This window comes from Arachis hypogaea, chromosome 18 (genome assembly GCF_003086295.3).
Source record: "Arachis hypogaea cultivar Tifrunner chromosome 18, arahy.Tifrunner.gnm2.J5K5, whole genome shotgun sequence".
Lineage (NCBI taxonomy): Eukaryota > Viridiplantae > Streptophyta > Magnoliopsida > Fabales > Fabaceae > Arachis > Arachis hypogaea.
Window position 1 is genome coordinate 130,024,673 of NC_092053.1, and position 24,512 is coordinate 130,049,184.

The 24,512-nt window shown below is 31.0% G+C and overlaps 2 protein-coding genes across 3 annotated transcripts; one reads left to right on the forward strand and one right to left on the reverse strand.

Annotated features, from left to right (window-relative positions):
* The first annotated feature begins 7,344 nt into the window (after nt 1-7,344).
* LOC112771197 (uncharacterized) lies at nt 7,345-16,638 on the forward strand. Of its 2 annotated transcripts, none has more exons than XM_025815845.3 (5): nt 7,345-7,994; nt 8,123-8,308; nt 11,126-11,635; nt 15,256-15,514; nt 15,757-16,638. In XM_025815845.3, the coding sequence occupies exons 1-5, from the start codon at nt 7,578-7,580 to the stop codon at nt 16,392-16,394; spliced, it is 2,010 nt and encodes a 669-aa protein (XP_025671630.1). In that variant the 5' UTR covers nt 7,345-7,577; the 3' UTR covers nt 16,395-16,638. The 2 variants fall into 2 exon arrangements, with proteins under 2 accessions (XP_025671630.1, XP_025671631.1); XM_025815846.3 differs by having other exon boundaries at nt 7,426-7,994; nt 11,138-11,635.
* A 68-nt stretch (nt 16,639-16,706) lies between these two features.
* LOC112771198 (uncharacterized) lies at nt 16,707-18,411 on the reverse strand. Its single transcript, XM_025815847.3, has 4 exons — nt 18,012-18,411; nt 17,816-17,930; nt 17,552-17,678; nt 16,707-17,402 (listed from the first exon to the last, which is right to left on the reverse strand). Exons 1-4 carry the CDS (start codon nt 18,110-18,112, stop codon nt 16,924-16,926), a joined length of 822 nt encoding a protein of 273 aa, XP_025671632.1. The 5' UTR covers nt 18,113-18,411; the 3' UTR covers nt 16,707-16,923.
* Nucleotides 18,412-24,512: the final 6,101 nt, after the last annotated feature.

Sequence of the window (24,512 nt, forward strand, 5' to 3'; positions counted from 1 at the left end):
ATATAGGCAAGAGCTTACTGACCTTATCCTTCACCGGCATCCCACTTTGGTCTTCACTGAAATACGTCATTCCTCCTTCAACACAAAATGAACGCACTCCTTCGGAGCTGAACAACCCAACACTGGACCGCCGCATCCACTCTCTCACTCCATTTTACCTTCGATCTTACTTCACACTTGCAAAACTATTTCTTACAACAATCATATGGGTTTTCTCTAAATCGGCTCAAGCCCAAAACTTCGGAACTCATGCTAGCTATGCTGTTTAACAAGCTCCACTCCAACTTTGTTTTCACAGCCAGTCCTTAATGTAATTTTAATAGAATGCTTGAGGTTATTTTGGACTATTTGCCCTTCACTAATGGACAAATTTAAAACAACCTACTTAGTGGTACAATGAATACCATATTCCGCACATTCACATCGGTATACGGGATAACTTTCCATTACTATTTAGTATTTACTCCAAGATTTTGGAAAATAAAAAAAGGGACAAAAGAAGTTGGTAGTGTGGGCACGTGATTCCTTCATTTGGTGTGGCCTTTGTGTTACAATCGTTGCGCATCGTCTGTTTGGCTATTTATCTAGATACCTAATCATCAATACCCAACAAGCACCTGCCACGTTAACATTATACAATACTCTAAATTACTTTTAAAAAAATTCATTTTGATGTATTGTAAATATAAAATCGTTTTATACGTACATTTAATTACACAATGTCGAATTAATAAAAATAACTACTTTTATATTTACTGTATGAATAATAATTTAAAAGAACAATTATAATTATATAATTGTATAAATTATTTTATATTGTCAATGAATTATAATTAAATTAAAAAAAATATTCACTGCAAAATACAAGGATTAATTTCTTTATTAAATACAAGTTTTTTAAAGTTAAATGATTGATTATGAAATGTTTTTTTTATATAAAAAATTATATGAGATAATAACAATTTTATAATAAAATATAAAACAAAAAAATTAATTGACTAAATAGTAAATATACATTATGTTCTTTTTATAGAAAAGAAAAAATAAAAATAAAATTAATCAAGAAAAAACTTCTGATTAAGTAACTTTTTTAATACAAATAAAATTTAAACGTTTAATTTTTTTTTAATTGCGCAGACATTAAATATTGAACATATTAGAGCCCAAGACAAATACTTGGGGTTGCCCTCCATAGTTCAGAAATCAAAGAAAGCAACCTTTGGAGCTATCAAGGATAAAGTTCAGAAGAGGATTATGGATTGGAAAAGAAGTTTATTGTCCTCAGGTGGCAGGCACACGCTATTGAGAGCGGTGGGGGAAGCGATTCCTATTTACACACTCTCTTGTTTCAAGCTCCCGGACACGCTGTTAACTGAGATTCATAGCATGCTATCGCAATTTTGGTGGGGTCAAAAAGGCGCAGAACGAAGAATGGTTTGGATTAAATGGGATACAATGACGAGACCGAAGAAAGATGGAGGGTTGGGGATCAAAGATCTAAGGGCACAAATTTTGGCCTTATTGGGCAAGCAATGTTGGCGTCTAATGAAATACCCTAATTCTACACTGTCAAGAATGTTCAAAGCTAAATATTTCAGATATACAGATTTCTTACATGCAGAGATAGGAAGCATACCGTCGTGGGGCTGGAGAAGTGTTCTTGAAGGCTGCAAGGTGATTGAGAAAGGCTTGTTATGGAAAATAGGCTCTGGTGCTAATGTCCACATCTTCCATGATCCCTGGCTCCCACCACCATTACCCTTTAATGTCCCTCAAGCTGCAGTGACAATCCCACCGAATTTGCAAGTGTATTATGTTAGTGCGCTACTAAATCCTGATAGAAGCTGGAACAGAAACCTGATTGAGTCAATTTTTCAAGTTGATATATGCAATAAAATTTTTTCCATCAAACCAACAGAGGAGGAGGATGAAGTTAATTGATGCTGGACAAAATATGGTATATACAAAGTTGGGTCAGGATACAAAGTTGTTTATGGGTTCTTTCATTCTCCTACTTCATTGATGCCTCAGAACATACAGAACAACAGAGTATAAAATAGCATTTGGAAATTGAAATTACCTCATAAAATTAAGATTTTTTTTTATGGAAGAGTCTTCATGAAAAACTTCTGATTTTGCAACAAATCCATAGCCGGTTTGCATCCACCCCCGCCACTTGCCCAAGATGCATGCTGAAAGATGAATCAATTTCTCATGCCTTGTTCTAATTCCCTCTGTCTTCAATAATCTGGAGTCTAAACTTAATAACCCCTGACTTATGGCAGAGAGAAGAGGAGACCTTCATCAATTGGTGGCAACGAGCCTTATCTTGGGCAGCGGCTCAAATCGAAGGTAGACAAAAGATCCTCTTCATCGCGGCGCTGTGTTGGAGCACTTGGAAAGTGAGGAATAGGTGTGTCTTTGAGAAGCTAATAAGTCTAGCGCCGGAGCGCGTGTCATGCACGTGATAAAATTAAAATATTAATTTTAAGTTGTTTTGTTAAAATTAATATGAATTATAATAATTTGATTAATAAAAAAATAAAATATCATACATTATTCGATTTTTCTTAATCTGGTGTTAAGTGTATCAACTTTAATGTAGTTATTAATCGTTTTTATTAATCTACTCTAATGGCAAGCACGTGACGGCGCGACGGGTGGGCGGCGATGGCGAGCACGTGACGCACGACAGATTTGTTCTTTATGTCGTTGAGTGGCCGCTAGGTTTGTTCACTTAGTTGGATTTATGGCTGTTTGTGGGCTTGGTTGTAACAGGTAGCAGTTAGACCCAAATTATGATGAGTTTCATGATCCGGGTTAGCGGAAGAGGGGAATTCCTAGGTAGATTTATAAAAATATGTGAGGTAGTTAAATGGGTGAGTTAAGGAGTTCTTTGCTGTGATTGTGTTTGGAGTTGGGTTAAATGTGTTGTGTCTGTATTTGTGTTTGTAATATCTATTTAGTTTAATTTTTATTTTTATCATATGTTGTAGTTAATTTTAAAATATTTATCTAATACACCATGTGTTAATACTAAGAGTATTTTTTAAAAAGATATATACGTAAAAATAGATATAATATGATTATAGATATAACGTAAACAAATATATTAAATAAAAGGTTAAATCAATATGCTTACCAATGCATTTGTTAAGTTTCTTAAATTGGAGAATAAGTATGTATTTGATTGCTTGGTGATCACGTAGATAATTGAGTAATTGGGTTGCAAATTATGAAGATCAACCACAATGTAATGACCATTTCTCTCTGTTTTTGATCATGATATAAGTTCTCTTTTTCCGGTCAAGAATCCAATAATATCTAATTGAAAAAAAAACTGAATTAAAAGTATTAAATTAAGGACAAATAAATGAATAATATAATAAATTACTAATTTATTTTATACTAAACGATAAAACTAACAATATATTAATAAAATGATATACCTTTAAAAAGATCACAATAAAATTTTAAGCATTTGCATAAATTAAATGTTAAAATTTATGTTATCGATAAAATGATGCTATTATATAATTTTTTGAAAAAATTAAAATAAAAAAATAATTTTGTGTAGGTTAATATAACTTAACTACATACTAAATAAGTTAGACTATTCATTTATTTGTTTTAATATATAAGCATGAGTAAGAAATTGAAATGATTGTTAGAAATTTTACGATCATTAGCTGTATTTATTATACGTGATTCCTTTTTAAAAGTTATTCTACACACTTGTGCAATTGAAAGATAAATTCTGCTTGATTTTTTAATCACAAAATTTGAGAAGACATATATCCTTTCTTCGATCAGATCATTCTCAAATATTTTTGCCAAATAGTTCTTGATTGAACAAAGAATTTTATCACACTGTAAAATAAATTAAGTATAAAAGCTATTAGCACTTATAAAGCTATTAAAAATATTTATAAACTGGATCCAGCATCACTTGAAAGAATTATGAAAAATAATCAACTAGCCTTATCATCCATTAGAACCATTTCTATGTAAGCCGTCTTGCTCTTGTCAAATTTGGATGGAACTTTCCATAATCTTATAATTCTTACCTTTATTTTCCAAACTTTTTCATCACATAATTTATCATAGGTAATACTATTGATAAAATCATAACTAGCAGCCATTAGGTATGAAAAATAAAAAACAGAAGAAAAACTATGTCTGAATTATGAATCCTCTAAATGATAAATAATTGTAAAACATCAGTATTACTCAATATATATATATATATATATATATATATATATATATATATATATATATATATATATATATATATAGGCAATATTTTCAATGGAGATACTTGCTACAATTAGGTAAAAATTATGCCATTATATTTTATTAACCTTTATGATTAATTTAATGAAAATACTTTCTCGGTATATATATTATCTAAATATTTAAAGAAGAGAAAAAAATATAATACTAAATAAATAAATAATTGTCAAATAATATAGAGTAAAAATTTCATATTTTATAAAAAATGATATAATCTCTAATGTATTCATTATATAAAATAAGTAAGTTAAACGTATTATCAAAATTTAAACACAACTAAACATATTATTGAACGTGTAAAACTTTTAATAAATATTATTATTAATTTATTTGTACCTAATTATTAATTATTTTATTATTTATTTACAATAATTTTACATAATTGATTAAAACAATTGTCTTATAAAAATAATATTTATTATATACAATTTTTTTAACTTAATTATTTTTTCCTTAGTTATAATGAGAGCAAATAAAAAAAATAACTTAAAAACCGAAAAAGAAAGAAACTTCATATTCAAAAATTTAAAAATAACATATTAAAAAAAAATAGCCGTAATATATAAATTGAGACAACAATTTAAATTTAAATTAATTTAAAACTAATTTAATCAAATACTAATATTAGAACTAAATTATTTAAATAATATTTAATCTATTCTAGTCCTTAGACATGTATAGATTAGAGTCATTCTCGTAACGACAATCAACTAAAATAACATCATAAGTTCAAACATTTAGAATTTATACAAATTTAGACCATCTCCTTATTAAATAAGCTTCATTATTCGCTATCACAATGCAGCAAGGTATAAAATTTTCACACCGAGAAATTAAAATGACCTTTATTTTCCTTAATGACATTGCATTGATGCAAAAAAAGGCCGATAATTTCTGAAAAAAAAAGCTGTTATAAAATTATTTTAATTACAAAAAGTTTAAAATAAGAAAATTTGAATATATTTACCAATTATTGAAATTGCATCTCCGAGTTTGACACGAATTTATCAAAACCGAACTTAAATTGAGGAAATTCAATCTCATTATGTGCTATACTTTGAAAATTTTCGGGCAGATGTAGAAAGCATAGAGGGGATGGAACCTGAACTTGGTCTACAAAACTCCGTGAAAACAATTCCTCAATAAAAAATCGAGCTCCTCCTAAGAAAACTAACTTTACCCACATTCCATTAAGTTGGTCATAATATGTGAGTAGATCCAACCATCTTTTGGTAAAATAGAGTTTACTGCCATTCGTTAGACGCTTACATCTATGTAATTAGAATCCGAATCAGTGAATACAACTTGAGATAATATTTGATGGATGTAGTGCATTATAAACGATTGCGGCAAAAGACAATCGCACTGGAACATTAGATGAAAAGAATAAGTTCAAGTAAGAACAATCATTAAATTATCAAATGAATAATATAATAGAATGAATATATAAAAATACTATAAAAAATTATAAATTGTACCTTAAAGGATCAACTTGGATGAAAAATGAAGAATATATTCTTATTCTATGAAGTAGTCAAAGAAGAATAATAAATTAAAAAAAATGAGTTGACTCTCAGATCTAGGCTCACGAACCACAAAAAAAACTATATATAGCCTTTATTAAAACAAAAATAATTATATAAATTAGTTATTATTAAATTAATTTTTTATTATTTACGTTATACATCATATATTTACCGTGATTGAATAAGACATTATCATATCATATACATTTTTATTATGATTAAAATCATAGATTTTTGTTTTAATTTTTTAAGGTAGATATCGATATTAACTTGTCGGAAATTATGATTAATTTAAAATTATATTAGAATGATTGAAAATTAAAATTATTGACAATTAACATAATTATGTATTAAATATTGATTTGATGTATAATTAAAAAAATTTATTGACAATTAACATAATTATGTAGAGAATAAAATATAGCAACTAAAATTAAATTTGTTAACTAATTGAAGTTAGGTAGGCAATGTTTGGCAATTATTTTTAGCATTTAATTATTGATATCTATTATTATTATTATTATTATTATTATTATTATTATTATTATTATTATTATTATTATTATTATTATTAATGGGTCACCATTAAATTAACAACTTGCCACTAATAAAATTATTGCATAATAAATGAGAATTAATTAGAATTGTATCAATATAATTAAAATGATTAAAAATATTTTCGATTGATAATTAGTTTAATAATGCATTAAATATTGATTTTATATAATTATAATAAAGATATTTTTTAAAATAATTTTAGAATTGAGAATAGTACTTTCATTTTAGAGAAAAAAATAAATTTATGAGAAATTGACACCTCATTTTAATCAGTTAAAAAAAAAACCAAATTTAAATATATTAAGTAGATAGATAGATTTTGCATAATTTAAAAAATATGTTTTCTAAAAAAAAAAGAATTAGTTTTTAGATTAAAAATTAGTTTTTTACTTGAAAAACCGATTTTTTTTCATAAAAAATCAGTTATTTTTAAAATTAATTTTTATTTTAAAAATCAATTTATTAATTTTATAATCGATTAATGGTTAATTTTATTATTTAAAATTAGTTTAATTTATTAACCTAAACAAAATTTTTTGTTAACCAAAATTAAATTTAGTTTTTTAGTTAACTTTAACTATATGCAATCAAATGTATTTTATTAATAGAGATTGTCTTATCTTAATTTAGAATGGACAATAATCGAATTAAATATTTACCCAAAATACTCGTATAAATGACCAACTTAAGGCTAGCCCACTCAAAAAAAAAAAAACAAAAGGGGTTGAAAATCACGTTAAGAAAACAAGGAGTTTACAATTTTCAAATGGCAAGTACTAAAGCGTTTAGAATAAAATAGGAAGCATATGTTTTTAGAAAATGACTTTAAATAAATGCCATTAGATTAAATACATGTATAAATAAATAAATGGAGGCAAAATAATGTATGAAACACAAAACGTGTAGACCGAAGAAGTCCCCTCACACGGAAATTTGGAGAAGAGAGTGACTCATTCTCTCTGACCCCAACTTTTAAAAAATAGGAAAAAGGAAAAAAAAAAAAACTATTTTGTTTTTTTATTAAACATAACTATTATGGAAAGTAGCTATCAGTGGCCAAATTAACACTCATTGGAATGTTTTGTCTATTCCTCTGTTCTCTCTCTCTCTCTACTAAACACCCATGGGTCATTGTTTCTTCATCTGATCCAACATAAGCAGAACAAGAGTGATTAATTAAAAAAAAAGAAGAAGAAGATGAAGTTGTTGGGTAAGAACCACACGAGCAGCGACAAGAAGAAGAACTACGCAGTGAAACTGAATCAATTGAAGCTTGACACAGGACTGTTTGGAGCAAGAGGAAGGGTTCTAACCGCCGCAAATGACAAGGTTGCCATTCAGATTGTTTCAGAGACATCAACGTCGTCTTCTACGAAGAAGAAACCAAACCCTCCTCCTCCTTCTTCTTCTAAACAACCTCTCTCATCACTTCTCATGATTCCGTTTCATCGGAATCCAAAATCACGATGCACTCACACCACTCCCGCTACAAGATTCCTCAGCTCCACCACAGCAACTTCTTTCACGTGGGACGCACGTGACCTCTCCAATTTCCATCTTCTCCTCAGCTCTTCACATGCCTTAGACATCGCATTTGATTTTCATGTCTTATATGTAACAACTCCAATCCTAGTCACGATTAGTATATCTATGTCGTACAATTGGTCTGAAATTTAATATAATTTAAGATGTGTGTGTTAATTATATAATTATCTTAATTGATATTTAATTATGAAATGCAGGGAGAGGGTGTAGTGGGAGAATCCGACGGCGAAATGACGGTGGTCGGAAAAGCTTCGACGATCGTTGCCGTGGAGGAGGAGATGATGAAGAAGACGGAGTCCAATTCTTCTTCTCATTGGAATCTTCAAAGAAAGCTTCCAATCAAATTGAGGGTCAATGGCTTATCCATCGAAGCCTCCCTTTCGGTACGTTCCATGTTCATTTTCCTCAATTTTTACTTTCTAGTTCTATGAATTATTTATTTTTCTAAATTATACAGTAACCGACATTGATATAGATATAAAATATTTATACGCATAAATTTAAAATTTTTACTACATATATATATATAATATAAAATATTTTTATAAATAAATGGTAGTGATATTATGATATTTATTAATATTAAAATATAAATTAATTTTTATTTTTTTAATTATATAAAATATTTAAAATAATTTTTATTTTAATAATTAATAATATATATTATTTTTAAATTTATTTTAATAATATATGTTCAGAATAAGGTTGGATACGCTGATAAGTAATGGTTTAAATATGTTTGAGCGTGTCTAGAATTTTTTTTTTGTTTTTTATTAAAACATAGTTGGACACAAAAAATACGTATTAAGAATATAATAATTTTTTTAATAATTTTTTTATAATAGATTAATTATATATATTTAGTGAAAATATATCGAACTTGTTAGAAGTATAATAATAAGTTTTTTAATTTTTTAATATATTGAAAATATATATATAAAAAGTTAATATTTAATTTTTTATCAAATATTTTTCTTTTGTAATACTATTAAAATATGTTGTTAGGACACATACTAATAAGATACATTATATAAAATTATATTTATACCTTAAGTGCATTTATTGGGCAATCCAATTAAATAAGCACACTCACAAAAATGAAAGCCAAGCAAATTTGTTTCAATTTTTTGAGAAAGATAATCTTAATTTTTTTTTAAAACATTCTCTAACTAAAAATAAAATGAATTTAAAAGATTAATGTTTTTAAAGTTGACACAAAAAATCAATTTTTATAAATAAAGATTGTCTTGAAAATCAAGTAATAATTTTGTCCCTCTTTACACAACGTTACAACTTACAACCTCAAGTCCTCCAAGAAAATAAATTAGTACAACCTCGTAAAAACAAATGAGTTTATGCCCTATGTTGTGGTTAATTTTTTTGTATATTGAAAAAATTTTGGTGTAATACTCAATCATTGAATTTTATGGTATTTTTTAAAATTGTGGAAATAGTACAATATGCTCCTTTGTATTGTATATTTTAAATTAAAATATACAATACAATGGAGCATATTATCAATAAAAGGGACATATTATACTGTTCACACAATTTTAAAAAACATCATAAAATCCAATAATTGAGTATTACACCAATGGTATAGCAAAATGTAAAAAAATAAACGCTATGTTGTTGCATCAAGTCATTAATTGCATAGAGTTCATCCCTATTACATCATTTCTCTCCAAAGTCCAAATATTCTTCCAAATAAAGTTTATTTGACCCTGATTCTAGAAAAACTTGTATTATTATTTAGCAAATATGTATTCTAAGATACATATTAATAACGATTGAAATTTTTTTATAAAAAATATATAAAATTTAAATTTTTTATTAATAATAAATTTAATATATATTTTTTAGGACACATATTAGTTCATGGGCTTAATAAAAAAAAGGAAAGTTTTTATATATTTAATGAACTTAATGCATAATAAATCTAAAATTTTGTATTTATATTATCTTTAACTAGTTTTATTAGAATTCCTTTTTATTTTTCAAAAATATTATATATGTATACAAAATATTAAGGACAAAATTTATTACTATATATTTGCATATATAAATGTGTTGTTCCACATTTTTTAATGTACATTTTATATTTCAATACATACAAATAACTAATTTATGAACTAATTTTTTTTACACATATTATAATTATTTATATTTGGTAATCCATGCATGTTTGGTAAATTATATCTTTTCCTTGCAATAAACGCGCGTGTCAACAAAGGAAGGTGCAAATCTATTGGCATGAACTTAAATTTCACGACGACGATGAGCAATAATTATGACTTTTGATCCCATCAAAAACGTAGTAAGCAAAATAATTTTTTAATATTGATTCTCAATTTAGTATTATTTCTTGCCGTTTCACTGTGGACAATAAAATTTTAACTTTCACATATATATTGACGGTGATTGATGAATTGAGGGAGTAAAAAGACAAGTTGATGTTTATATGTATGTTTTGATCCAATAAAATTTGAGAAAATAAAAACTTCGTTAAGAAATTTATTAAACTTTAATGACTTTTAAGAGCCATGTATATTTAGTAATCTTTCGTTAAGAAGTTATTTCGTTGACTTAGGTATATTTTATACTAACTAATTTAGATTAGTATTTGTCCGTTTAAAATTTAAGTAAGTGTTGGGATTTGAATCTAACCTTGTATATAAGATTGTGTTCGTTTATATATACGAGACACTAAGACAAAAATACAAAAACATAAAATTATATTTGACAGATAAAATATAAATAGAAATATTATATTCAGAATTAATATATTTTATATTTTTCTTAATAGAAAAAACACGTAAATATTAATAAAAGATACAATTTATTTTTTATTTTTTATTATTTTTATCAATTTTTTATAATTATATATTTTTTAATTCTTTTGTTATAAAAAAAATAAATTAAATTTTTATAACCTTTATATTTCTATCTTTTTGTATTTTTGTCCAAATTCTTATGCTTGACAAATTAGTACTTAAAGATAAGGTGAAAACAAAAATATATTTAAAAAAATTTAAATATATTAGTATATTAATAGTTCAGTAAATTTTAATTATTAAATTTAATTATATATATTTTTTATAATTAAAATAAATGATTAAAAATCACTGAAATAGTAATATATTGGTACACTTAAAATTTTTTCTAATATTTTATACTAGTTAATGAATGACTTTTGGTAGGTCTCAATGAAGTTAATGAAGATGAAGAATTCTGAGGATGACTCGGCAAGACCAATTAAAAACTCGGTTGAGCCAAAGAGACACGCCATCATAGAAAGAGTGAAGTATCTAACAAGCTTGACCAACAGGGGCAAAAACGGAAAACTACATCACACAGGGATTGGAACGGAACAAACGAGTCCATACGAGTCAGATGGATCTCCCGTGTTTGACTCAGATGACTCGTCCGAGTCCACATCAAGCAGTGGGAGTAGTGGTAGTAATAATAGTAGTATTATAATTGAAAATGATCAAAACTCGGGGTCCAGACTCGGTAAAAGTAGTAATAAAAATGGGTGTTGCGAGAGTGAGAGGTTTATGGGGTCATCGGCGCCAAGGACGCGTTTGGATGGAACAGCGAATAGGAGCCGGTTGCAGTTGTCACGGACTAGAAGCTTCACTGAATTTGGATCCAATACAATCACAACTAAACAACAATTTCAACTCACGACTCGTTCAAGTGCTCTCACGGTATGTAATTTAACTATATTAAATTATCAAATAAATTTTAATTATATTTTATATACAAATCTCGTCATCTAAATAGTCACCATTTGGTAAATAGTCAATTTATTCCATAAAGATTATGACATAAAATTAAGGGCCAATTTAAATAGGTTCAAATTTTTTTTTTATAATTTTTAATTTACGAAAAGTTATAGTATTAATATTTGATATAATTTTTAAAATTAAATTATAATTTTTAAGAAACTATTTAAGTGTTTATAAAAAAATTAAAAAATGACTTCACTGATAATAAAATTTTTTTTAAAATTAAATTCTAAAATGATTCCTGAGATTTACAAAATTTGATCTCTGACTTACTAATTGTATTATTTGCGTCCCTAAAATTGTAAAAAATGCATCTATTTGGTCCTTCACCTCATTTTTAGCCATTTAACCATATTGCCGGCAATGACATGGAAAATGAATACCACACTGGAGCTTGCCTCTGCCGCTCTTGGGCCCTGATCCCGCTGGAGCTTGTCTCTGCCTTCAGCATCTTCCCGGAGCCCTTCTAGACTCTTCTCGACGTCAACTGTGTTTCGCAGGACACCATCTCACCATTTTCGCAATTCGCGGCGGCGCCTCCCAAGCCTTCTTTTCCAGCAATTTCCAACTCGACAACGGCACCATCATGCTTGAACTCGACGCCACAACGTTTGCCGAACAGGAATTATAGCCCGATCAAGATGGTTCCGGCTTGATTCCAGAAGGAGATCACGAGTATAATCATAGCTAAAAAGCTCGCCCTTCTGTTGGATCAGCTGCATTGGAGGAAGAGAGAGCCCACATAATATTATTATTGTAGACAAATGTGTTAGGACAGTGCGTGTAGGTATTGGAAAATACAGAGTAGGTATAAGAGGAAAAATCAAGCGACGTAGAGGCATATATGAATCGCGAGAAGAGTATGTCATCTTCAACAAGACCTGTGATAAGCATGAAGGCCTGCATTTGGCGAAGATGGCTCTTATTTGAGCAACGGCGGAGGTAAGCTCTGATGGGATTAGGGCCCAAGAGCGGCAGAGGCAAGCAAGCTCCAACATGGTACTCATTTGCTGCGTCATTGCCGGCGGAAATGAGGCGAGAGACCAACTAAATGCATTTTTTACAATCTCGGGAAGTAAATGGTGCAATTGATAAGTCAAAGACTAAATTAGTACAATTCGAGAATCTCAGGGACCACTTTGATAACTTATTTATAAGCTATTTTTAATATAAGTATTTATTATTTAAATTATTTTTTTAAAATGAGCTTAATTAAACTGTCTACCAAACTAAGTCTAAGTATATGTTTGGTTTAGCATTCATGAACGCACGTTAAAAAGTCTTGGACGCTAGACTAAACTTATTTGGATGATTTTTTTTAACATGATTTTTACCCTCAAATGTACCTTGAAGTAAAATTTTGTAGTTTTTGCTTTCAATTCTTACTATTGAGAATTGATTTTAAAATTTATTCTCTCAATTATCCTTCTTCACCTTCTTCCTTTTATACAGTCATCTTCATTTTATTTCTTAACTATCTTTTTTTATTTTTCTCATTTGTTCTATATACAAGATTATCTTATTTTTATTTTTAAATTATCTTTTTTCACCTTCTTCATCTTCCATCTTCATTTTATTTTATGTACCTTATTGTTATTATTGTTTAATTTTATAAATTTATTTATCTTTTATTATTATAGTTTATAATTATTAGACATTTTAAATATAATATACATATAATATTTAAGAAAATATTTTATATAATAATAAATTATAATTTAAAATTTTATAATATAAAAATTGTTAAAATAATAATATTAAAATCTTAATATAATTATTATTTTTTTAATAATTTTACATCTAAAAATAATTTTAGTCATTGTTATTTAAATAATATTTTATTAATTATAATTACTTTTATATTAATGTATCCAACCATAAATCACCTCGAAATAAACTCAATTTAAATCAAAATCAATTTTAATATAATTAAATCAAATCAACTCCAATTTACAAAAATTAAACCAATCACACGCTAAGCTCTTGCGAAAACAAATAAGATATGCTTTGTCTCTTTAAAAGTAAATAATGTGCGATAAAGTGCAACGCTCGTTATTTAGAGTAAAAAATATTTAAAAATAAATTATAAAAAATGTTAATCCATTTCGTAAAAAATAAAAGTGCAATATTTTTGAATTCTAAAGTTTAAATTCTAATTTTTAAATTAAAAATTTTAAATTTTAAATTTTAAACTATCAATTTTAAAAATATAAATCTAAAATATTAATATAAGATATAATGAATAAAAAGCTAACATTGATTAATAAAAAGTACAATATTTTTATTTGGTAAGAAATATTTAAGAATGAACTGTGATAAAATATGGCAAAATTTAAATGGTAAAAAATATATCTTAAATATTTTATCAAATATTATTTATATTTTAAGCATTATGTATATATATTTTTTATTTTCTAAACACTAAATTATCAACACTATCATTCTTTTAAATTAAATTAGTAGTTTACTTTTGTCCTCCTTATTCTTTTTAGAGCGGTCCCCTTCATAGGCTTCATTCCCTGTTACAGAATGCAATTACATTGAGCAACGAATGTTACTTTTCTAGAGGAGAGATGTTATTTAATAAGGTGAAAGATTTTAATATAGAGTAAGAATGTAGAAATACAAAGAGAGGTTGTAACTTTCTTTTATTTAAGGAGTGTGAATTTATTTAAATTATATTTATATTATAATTAATATTAAACGAAGGAGAGTCATAAAATAATAGATGAGTTATCTCTGTTCACATTATACCACTTAGGTATATCTTTTTTTTCAAATCTTACATTAACACGAGATGCTGGTAAAACATTTTAGATAAGCATAAAATTTAACTTGTCGTCTTTACTCACATACTCAATTATATAATAAAATTAAACCTCACTTATATGCATTTTTTTTTTAATACTCATCCCAATCTATGAGTAATTCTTTTGAAAAATCATAAGGCTCTTTTAAAAAATATACCTTTTTCGATTTTTAATATTTAATTTTGTGAGATTGGTTAGTATCTCCGTTAATGATATCTTTACAAAATATGTTTATGTGACAAGTTAGTCACTAATATATCCTCTATTTAATTTTTATAAATAAAAATAATTTAAAAATCACTAATATTTCTCAGTTTTATACAATAAATTTAATCAATATATTTAAAAAATGTAATAAAAAGAAAACAAAACGGCCCAACAATTATTCCAAAAGACAATGAGATTCCTAACAAAAAAGAATTTGTCAATTCTAATTGGTTTTTAACAGATAAATCAACAGTTTAACATGTCACGTAGACTTATTCCATTAATATCGAGAGAAAAATATCGACAGAAGGGCTAACCAGTCTCACAAAAATAAAGATTAAGGATCGGAAATAATTTTTTTTTTTTAGTCTTGAAATAATTGTGAGGAACCATTTAAGAATTTTTTTTTCTTTTCATTTTTTTTTTCACAAGAAACTCTATAGCAAGAATTAAGAAGTATTTATTGAACACTACAGAGTTTTGTGTTACCTAAAAATTTAATGTGGATGTTGAACTCTGCAGAAATCACATGAAGTTTCTTCACATTCACGCTATGAAGACAAGAATTGCAGTTCAAGCAGATGGAAAAGCAAAGAGATTTCAAGCAGGGATGGGAAATTAAAGCTGAAAACAAACGTGTTCTTAGCTTCCTTTGACCAAATGAGTGAACAAGCCTCTGGCGACAGTGCTTGCACAGTGTTAGTTGCCCTCATAGCACACTGGCTCCACTCCAACCACAACATGCCAACAATGTCCCAATTTGACCACCTCATCACACAAGGTCAACTTTATATCTACTTTACTTTTGCCTATTTATTAACATGTTAAGACAAAAACGCTATGTATAGTATCTGTCTCTACTGTCTCCCAATTTATTTCTGTTTCTTAATCATTCAGTATAATTATCCTAAGACATTTTGCAGACAAGATCTAAACTTGTTAAATTTATAGAATTGTCTTATTTACATATTGTATATATGGTATTGAGTACTGATAATCTTACTTGTATTTGTGTTAACATAGGTTCCTCTGAATGGAGAAAACTATGCAGGAGTGATTACTACTTGAATCTATTCCCTGACAAGCATTTTGACCTTGAGACAGTCCTAGAGGCCAATTTGAGACCCATAATTGTTGTACCACAAGAATCATATACAGGTTTTTTCTCCCCAGAGAAGTTCCAATGCTTGAAAGGTGCTATGTCCTTTGACCAAATTTGGGATGAGATAAGAACCAAGGTGGATGAAAATCATAACAAGCCAAGAATATACATAGTGAGTTGGAATGACCATTTCTTTGTTCTAAAGGTAGAAAAGGATGCTTACTATGTCATTGATTCATTGGGGGAAAGGCTCTATGAAGGGTGCCAACAAGCATTCATATTGAAGTTTGATGAATCTAGTGTTATGTATGGTGCTTCAAGGGGAAACATTGTTGGCGGCAGCGGCGGCAATGGTAGTGGCAGAAGATTCGAGGCGGTTTGCCATGGAAAAGAGTGTTGTAAAGGGTTCATCAAGAGGTTTCTTGCTGCTATACCAGTTAGGCAACTAGAGAAGGAAGAGAAGAAAGGGAATGTTTCAAATCCATTTCTTCACAGGCAATTGCAGATTGACTTCCATTATAGCACCATTTCATCAACTTCTTCTGCTATTAGGCATTAAAACCTGTTCTGTAGTTGTTTTAGGATACAAAACAAGAACTGGGATAGTAAACACAAAAAGGTTTGCTTTTGCGAGTTAAGTCCAAAAGTGGTCCCTAAAATTGGTAATTTGTACCAATTTGGTCCCTGAGATCCCAATAGTCCCTTGTATTCTGAAAAATGCATCAAATTAGTCCTATTTTTCGAATTTTTGAGACTAAAGTAATACGATTGATATCCCAGAGACCAAATTTGGGCTTAACTCACGCTTCTGCTGTCTTTGTATTTTGGATAAACAGAAAATATAGAAAGAGAGAGAGAGAAAAAAAAAGACTTGCCAATTCATCCTCCACTAAAATTCAGATTGAAGTTGCTATTTACATAACTCATTACTACTGTAACATTATATTCCTAATAATATGGACATACAAAGTAAGCATATAACAGGAAAACATCAGTCTAGAAGCCTCAATTTCTCAAACTACATCCATAGATTCATCCAATTGAAACTCCAATCTCTCATTTCCTTAACCTTCAACTAATTTTCAAAACTAAAAGCTAGTACTATTGATGGGGCCTAAGCCTAACCTCAATGAAAGATCACACTTGTTTGCGCACGGCGTGGTTTGAACAGGATCACCATTAGCCACAAGTTTCTGAGCAACACCCATAACTGGAGGTCCGAAATCCTTAGCATTTGATTTATGTGAGGCTTTGAAACCATGTTGGGACTCTTCCAAACGAATGTTGTTGTTTCCATGGTAATAAAGGGGATAAACTGAAGACAACCTTGGTGGATGCGGCGACAAACACTGTTTCTTATTGCTGCTACTAGTTGCTGTTGTGTTTGTTGGACCAGCATTCTTAGACACATGATATGGTTTTGTTGCATTATCCCTTGTATTAAAGTTTTGTGGTGTGTGATGAATAACATTGGGAGCTTGTTCTTTGCTATGACTAAGATAACACCTTGGCTTGTTTCTTTGACTCCTTGGAGTTCTAGTTAGGGAGCATCCCAAATTTAAAGCAGCTGAATCATAACCAAAATAACACAATGTAAAATCATTCATACAGTGCAGTTATCTTCACGTGAAGTTAATAGCTAGAGCCGTTAGATGACAAACCTGTCAAATTATTTAACGACTCTCACAGCTAAATAATAATAATAATAACATATACCTTCAATGCAAGGTTGCAAATACTTTCCATTTCCATTTCCAGTTTCTGTAATCTCATCTCGTCGGATTATTGTGTCAATGGCTTCATTAGTTCTAGCCAAAACTGTTCTGAAGTCCATGTATTCGTGCTAAAACAATGGCAAACATTAAATAAAAATAAATAAATATTAGTATAATATAATAAATTAAAACAGGATTCACAAATTGCTGAAAATAAATTAAAAAAAAAATGGGAAAAGGAAGAAGAGGGTTTTAATTTATTTACCTGAGAGTTGGCTTTAGAGTACAAAATCTCTTCAGCTTTGAGAACAACAATAGGGAGCTTTTCTTGGTACTCTTTGTTCTTCTTAGTGGCAGAGCCATGTATCTCATCAACCACCCTAATTTAAATAATAAAATCTATGCATTATACAAGGCATAAAAAGAAAAGAAAAGAAAAGAAGAAAGAGAAAGAGGAGAACCTGAAAATTTCTTGAATGAGAGTTCCTCTAAGAGGTTGGTGTCTTTCACTGTGCCAACCTCTTCTCACACAATCAAACTGCCTGGGGCTTGGTCTTCTCATCTTATGCTTATTATTGGAGAGAAACAAACACAAACACAAACACCTTCCTTTGTTTCATCAAGAGAAACAAAAACAAAATGCCTCAACACACAAACCCTGTGCGTCACTCTTTGTGCACAAGTGTGTGTTGTTGTACCATCACATCTATCATCTATTAAATGACAAAAATAGGGGAAAACACCATATATAGAGTAAATTCTTTTTTAAAATAATTGAAAATGAGTTTTTTTTTTTGTACTTTTTATTTTTAGATGATAAAGAAGAGATGAGCTTGTGTTCTCCTCGTAATCAGCCCTATCAACTTTCAAGTTGAGTCAAATAGTCAGAAAAATAGTAGCTAAAATTTTGATTTAATTTTTAAAATTTTTTGATATTATAATTTTAAATAAATTAATTAATTTTATAAAATTTATGATTTCACAATTTAAATTTTGTTAAAAATGTATATTTTATATATTTAATTTATTTTAGGTAAAATTTTAATTTTTTTACGACATTAATTTGGTCTAATACTAAAAGAAGTGGGGATTATTTTTTGTTTTTTTTGTTTTAGTTTTTTTTTTTATAAAATTTTATTTTAATGTATTAACATAAAAAGCAAAAGTTGTACTGTATTATTTATTTATTTATTATTTAATTAGATTTATATATTTAGATCATTTTTAAAATAATAATTTTTTTACTTATATAATAATACATAATTAGATATTAAATATTTGATATTGATTATATATGAATGTTAAATCCTTTTTTAAATACTAAAAAGATAATTGATTTTTTAGTCTTGTAAAAATTTTTTAAATATTTTTTTGTATAAAATTATTTTTAGGAAAAATTAAGAACTAACTTATCATTTTATAAGAGGGTATTATAAAGTAATTTATCATACGTAAAATTGGCTGAATATGATTTTAAAAAATTGAGTGAAAATGATATAATAATAAATTGGATGGATGGAGTTTTGATGAAGAAAGAGTTAGGTTTGATGTGTCCCCTACTGATCCACATGCCTTAATCCCCTAGCCTTAAGAGTCTTTTTCTCTTTTTTTGGAGTGTTGCCCTCTTTTGTCTTTCATCTATCCTCACCAAGTCACAACCTTCATTGGCTTTGGGTTTGACCTCTCATCATAACAACAAGAGTGGGGGAGTGGGTGACCCCAACATCCACTCAAACTTCGACAAGTGCAAAGGTAAAGGGTCCTTGGTGTTTCCTTTTCCAGGGAATGGGATGAGAGAGGCTAACCTTTAAAGAACATGCGTTTTTCATTTATTTTTTTCTCAAAGGAACTAAGTCAGAAAACTCTATATATATTTGAGAAAATGATAAATAGATTTTTGATCTTTTGATCTACAGATATTTAAATTTTTGAGAATTTAAAAATATATTTAAATTTTTTATCTTTTTAAAATTGAGACTTGTCGATTCTTAGATCTAATTTGTCTTATTTTAAAATTCTTCCACGTGTGTATCCGTATATCGGCCAAGTCAGTACAATAAAAATTACGTTTGATTATTTTGTTGAGTTTGATACACCCAAATAAATAGAGGGATCAATGTGTCTAGGTTTTGAGAAGGTCAAAGACTTAAATATATTTTCAAATTCTCGAAAATTTAAATGTCCGTAGGCCGAAAAGTCAATGACCTATTTATTTTTTTTCTATAGTTTTTTTTATCTTAAATATATCTTTTTTAGAAAAGAAAAAATACTATTACACTACACACTTTGAACACGATATTAGAATACATTATTGTTCGGTAGCTCGCTTGTCGAACGGGTCGGATTTGAAGGTGAGAATGGTGGAGCGACTCGGAAATGGGTGCAGATGGGCCTTGGCACGTAGCTCCTCCGGATTGCCGAGCAATGTATGTAAAAAGGGGGTGGTCCACCTGCAAAAGGACTCTGACGCCCAAGCCAGTGTCCGTATGAGATGGAGGGTTTATGTCAGGGTAGGTGACGTACCTAGGGGAGGGGTAGGACCCTTCCCTTATATAGTCTGTATTGTCGTGGGCCCCACATGGTTAGGCCCTCTTTCCTGGAAGCTTCCTCTCCAGCTGCCTAGCTCCAGCTATCCAGGTTCACGCAAAAGGGGAGGGTGTCGCTCGGGTCGTCCCGTGATTGGCTCCCATCAACCCATCGGGTCGGGCGTCTACTCAACCCTGGTCTTAAGTCTGATGGGCTGGACCGGAACAATGTCCCCAACGCGCTGGCTATGGTCGTGAGGGTCGTAGCTGGCGCGTTTTCCTCGATTCCTCCTATGGTTGGCTCTTTGCTAAATCGATCGCTCGTGATTGGGACGTGCCCCCTACACACAAGTGGCATCCGTCCACTCCTGGAGACGTCAATCGTTGCCTCGTTTCTCGCGCTGGAAATTTAATGCTCATCATGGCAGATTTGAACCCTAAGTGGAAAGTCTGTTTTGCCCCTGCCTTTCGAGCTACTCAATGTTAGTTACATTTCAGTTTTTGTGCCTTTCTTTCTTTACGTTTCAAGACTCTCGCCTCTTTTCATCACTTTTTCATTTGCCCTGCAACTCCTCTCTGATTCTCCAAGCTTAGGCTCTCCGATTCGCTTTTGTTCAATTGCGCTTTGTTGGAATTTGCTGCTTCTTCATTCATCATTTCCTGGTAAGCATCGTCCTTCCCTTTCTTCTGGTAGATTGATCCTGTACTAGCATTGCTTTTTTACTGCTTGGAATGTGTATGGTCGTTTGTTGTTGTTGCTTTGTTTTTATGCTGCCTAGACTGCGTGTGACTGCTACCATATAGGTTTTTTAAGGGGGGGGGGTTTCCATTAGGTTCATTGTTTCCTTTTGGTTGACCTTTAACCGTAGATTAGCGCATAGTAGGTTGTATTGTCATTTCTGTAGCACTCGGATTTCCGACCATCCGGTCTGACTTAACCGGTGGCTCCCCCTATAGGTATGGCACAGCGTCCCACCGCGAGAGCTCCCGTGGACCGATACGCTTGGGTTACCTCAGACGTGAAAGATACCACTTCCAGGATGACCCTGGAGGAGCTCATGGAATTCCGTCAATCTGATCTACTTTGTAAAGGAGGTCCCGAGGAGGAACGTTATTATGCGTTCATTCCTGGGGACCAGGAACGGATATGCCATCTAAACTTGAACACCCCCCGAGTGGCCGACTGGATCTGGCTGTATAAATCCATGTTTACCAGCCTAGGGGTTCGTATCCCCTTCTCCCCCTTTCAGATGGCGCTTCTGAACTGGTGTGATGTGGCGCCGTCACAACTACATCCGAATAGTGAGGCCTCCATTCGGTGCTTCGAGATGGTGTGTGAATATTTGAAGCTGCCGGACTCAGTGGAAGTTTTTCTATGGTTCTTCATCTTGACGAATCCCTCCAAAGAAGGGAGAGCCAAAAAAGGGTACATGTCCTTTCGGAAAACCTAAGGTAGACGAATCTTCGGGTCGTTCGAAGATTCTTATCATGGCTTTAAGGAGAAGTACTTCAAGGTACGACCCGCCGAAGGTCAGCATCCGTTCTGGCTGACCTTAGAGGGTGAGCGTCGTATCCCGGCCTATTAGAGTTTTGGTGCCGGGGCCAATGCCTTCACGAAGATGACTTACAAGGGCTTAACCCAACAAAATAAAAACATTGCTGACATGTTGCTGGCTATTTTTAGTAAAAACAACGTCAACCCTCACCTCTTAATGGGTGATCCTGAGATGGGTAGGAGCTACATAGGTGAGTAGTCGGCTGGCCGTAGTTTCCCCGTTTCTTATGTTTGACTTGTTTGCTTACTTAGTGTCTTGCTTAACGAACTCTTATATGTTTTCTTGTTTCAGTGTCCATGGCCAGCGGGTAAGTTGGACTTGATAATTTTTTTTCGATGTTCCTCCCTGGAAATAGCGATGATAGCTCCGCCACTCACACCAACGATGCTCCGCACTCCCCCACTCCGAAAGTGCAGTCCCAAACTCCTCAAGGGGAGGTGATCGGCACAAGCACTGGTCCGACCCCCCGACCAGAGGTTCTGGAAGAGGAGGTGGGTCCCGAGGTCACCATCCTAAAAAATCCTAAGAAGAGGAAATCAACCTCGAGCTCGGAGGGGGCGCTCACTGTTATCGAAAGGAACTTCGATGCCAGGACCTTCATCGATTCGCAACTCCTGTCCGGCACCGAGGAGTTCTTTCATGGTGGGGACCTCACCTCTCAGAAAAAAGTGGGTGTATCATACTCTGCTCCGGGCTGCCGCTATAGCGAGGAAGGCGGAGCCCGTTTTGGTTGGTGCGCGGACCCTGGAAGGTAAGCTCCAGGCGGCTTTCCAATCTGTGGACAAGTTGAAGGCGGAGGTGACGTTGGTGAAGACTCAGCTGGCCAAATCCGAAGCGAAGGTGAAGGAGTCCGACATGACGGTTGCTCGTCTCACCGAGAGGGAGCTTACCCTGGAGAGCCAGCTCAATGCTGCTCGGGGACAGGCAGAAGAACTAGACAAGAAACTTGCTAATTCCGTTTCGTCGGTAAATGCCGCTAAGGTCGAGGCCGCCGAGCTAAAGAAGAAAAACAAAGAGACTGTGAAGCACGCTCGGAACGCCATTGGGGCTACCAAGGAGGCGATCAAGGCGCAGGTGAAGTTGCTGGCTCCTGACTTTGATGTCTCAGCTGTTGGCGCCTTTAAGACCATTAAGGATGGCAAGATTGTCGACCTCCCGAGGAAGTAACTTTGTGAAATATTTATACTTTTTGAGTTGTTGTGGCGTTTTGTTTTGTATGTTTTGAACATCTTGGTAGTCTTGTAAACTGTTTACCGTTTCATTTTAAACGATTAACTGTCGAGCTGACTTGTGGCTACCCTTGACAACTTTAATTGCATGGCATATATTTTCATAGCCGCTGCGTAGTTGTTATGGTCTGGGTGGCTCTCGGGGTGATCAGTCCCGAGGTGCCGTGGTGTTATTAATTGTGCAAACAAAAGGTAAAACAACTGGTACGCAAATTATATAAAATAAACCAAAATTCATATAATTGAAATGTTAAAATGGTAAAAGTCCATCTAGAGCGAGATAATTAATACGCAAATCAAGAGGAACAAAAAATAAACGGGTAAACAAATAGGCCAAGGATAAATAGAAAAGCATTTATATCTATGAATATTCAGAATGTAAATAAATTTATCCATAAAAAGATATAACTAAAATTATACTTAATAAAATTATTCAAACTCTAAAAAATTACCAAATTTTTTAAATTATCTTTGATAACCTAATCTTACTCCAAACTCTAATTCCATATGCTCTACGATTTTTAATCAATCACCACCACAACTTTAACCCACTAACAACCATCATTTACTTATACTGAATACTAACACAAGTATTTTTATTTCTGGCTGCAGCCACAAGTCAGAAGCAGAGATACAACTAGGTATGTAATTGTAATCTCATCTCCTCATCTATTTCACTTCATTATGAAATTGGTGTTGTCTATCAACCTTACATATATACAACTCATAGAGAGCATCATTCTAGTTGTCGACAAGGTAAACTAAAACCAATGCTTCGCAGACTCAATTCACTCCCATAGTGAATACATCCACATATCATGCTATCGTTTATACTCCAAATCTAAAACCTAATTCTTATCCATTGAAATTATATAACCATGCCTAACAAAATGGATATATTGGATGCTTTTACCCAACTTCATAAACAACAAACACATGAACTTTATTTTTCAAAATCAATTCTTGTGTGGTTCAACTACGTTTTGAGACTGGAGCTCGTCGACCTTTCTTTTGGAATTACAAGTTCTCTTTTATGTTTATTTATGTGTGTTTGTCTTTGTTTTTGTGCTCTCCTTTCTTGGGATTCTAGTTCGAAGTTGTTTGGGGCTTTGCAGTTATCATTAGTATGACAATCAGTTTGACTGCGACCAGAAACGAATCCAGAAATATCATATAATATTAAAAAAATATACAAATAAATTATAATATAAGATGCATTACAAAAATATATTGATAGAGAATATATATTTAAAGTACAAAAAAATATGTGTACCTTTTACTAACGAAGTGGTACACGTCGATTCTTCATATCATAAAATTTATCGATAATAGAATTTGTGTCAAATCTTTCAACAATCTTCTTCTCAATGTAAATCAAAAGATAATTAATAAGAAATTCATCTTCCATTTTATTTTTGAGTCTATTCTTCACAATATTTATAGCTGAAAAATATCTCCCAGTTGTAGCAGTTGAAATAGGAAGAGTTAATACCAAGCGAATCAAACGATCAATCAAATGATATGTTAAAGATTTTCTTGTTTTCGTTAATCCTTGACATAATTCCAAAATTGTGCACAAGTTAGTTAACTTAACATGATTAGGAATATCAAGTTCATATGTTGAGCTTACATTCTGATATGAAATTTCTCTG

Excerpts from the sequence above, each read along its gene's own strand:
- LOC112771197 (XM_025815845.3), top strand. The coding sequence starts at position 7,578 with ATGAAGTTGTTGGGTAAGAACCACACGAGCAGCGACAAGAAGAAGAAC. Across the intron at positions 7,995-8,122 it reads TTGATTTTCATGTCTTATAT|GGAGAGGGTGTAGTGGGAGA; the intron begins GTAACAACTCCA and ends TATGAAATGCAG. Across the intron at positions 8,309-11,125 it reads CCATCGAAGCCTCCCTTTCG|GTCTCAATGAAGTTAATGAA; the intron begins GTACGTTCCATG and ends GACTTTTGGTAG.
- LOC112771198 (XM_025815847.3), bottom strand. The coding sequence starts at position 18,112 with ATGAGAAGACCAAGCCCCAGGCAGTTTGATTGTGTGAGAAGAGGTTGG. Across the intron at positions 17,679-17,815 it reads ACTCTAAAGCCAACTCTCAG|CACGAATACATGGACTTCAG; the intron begins GTAAATAAATTA and ends CCATTGTTTTAG. Across the intron at positions 17,403-17,551 it reads TTTGCAACCTTGCATTGAAG|CTGCTTTAAATTTGGGATGC; the intron begins GTATATGTTATT and ends GTTATGATTCAG.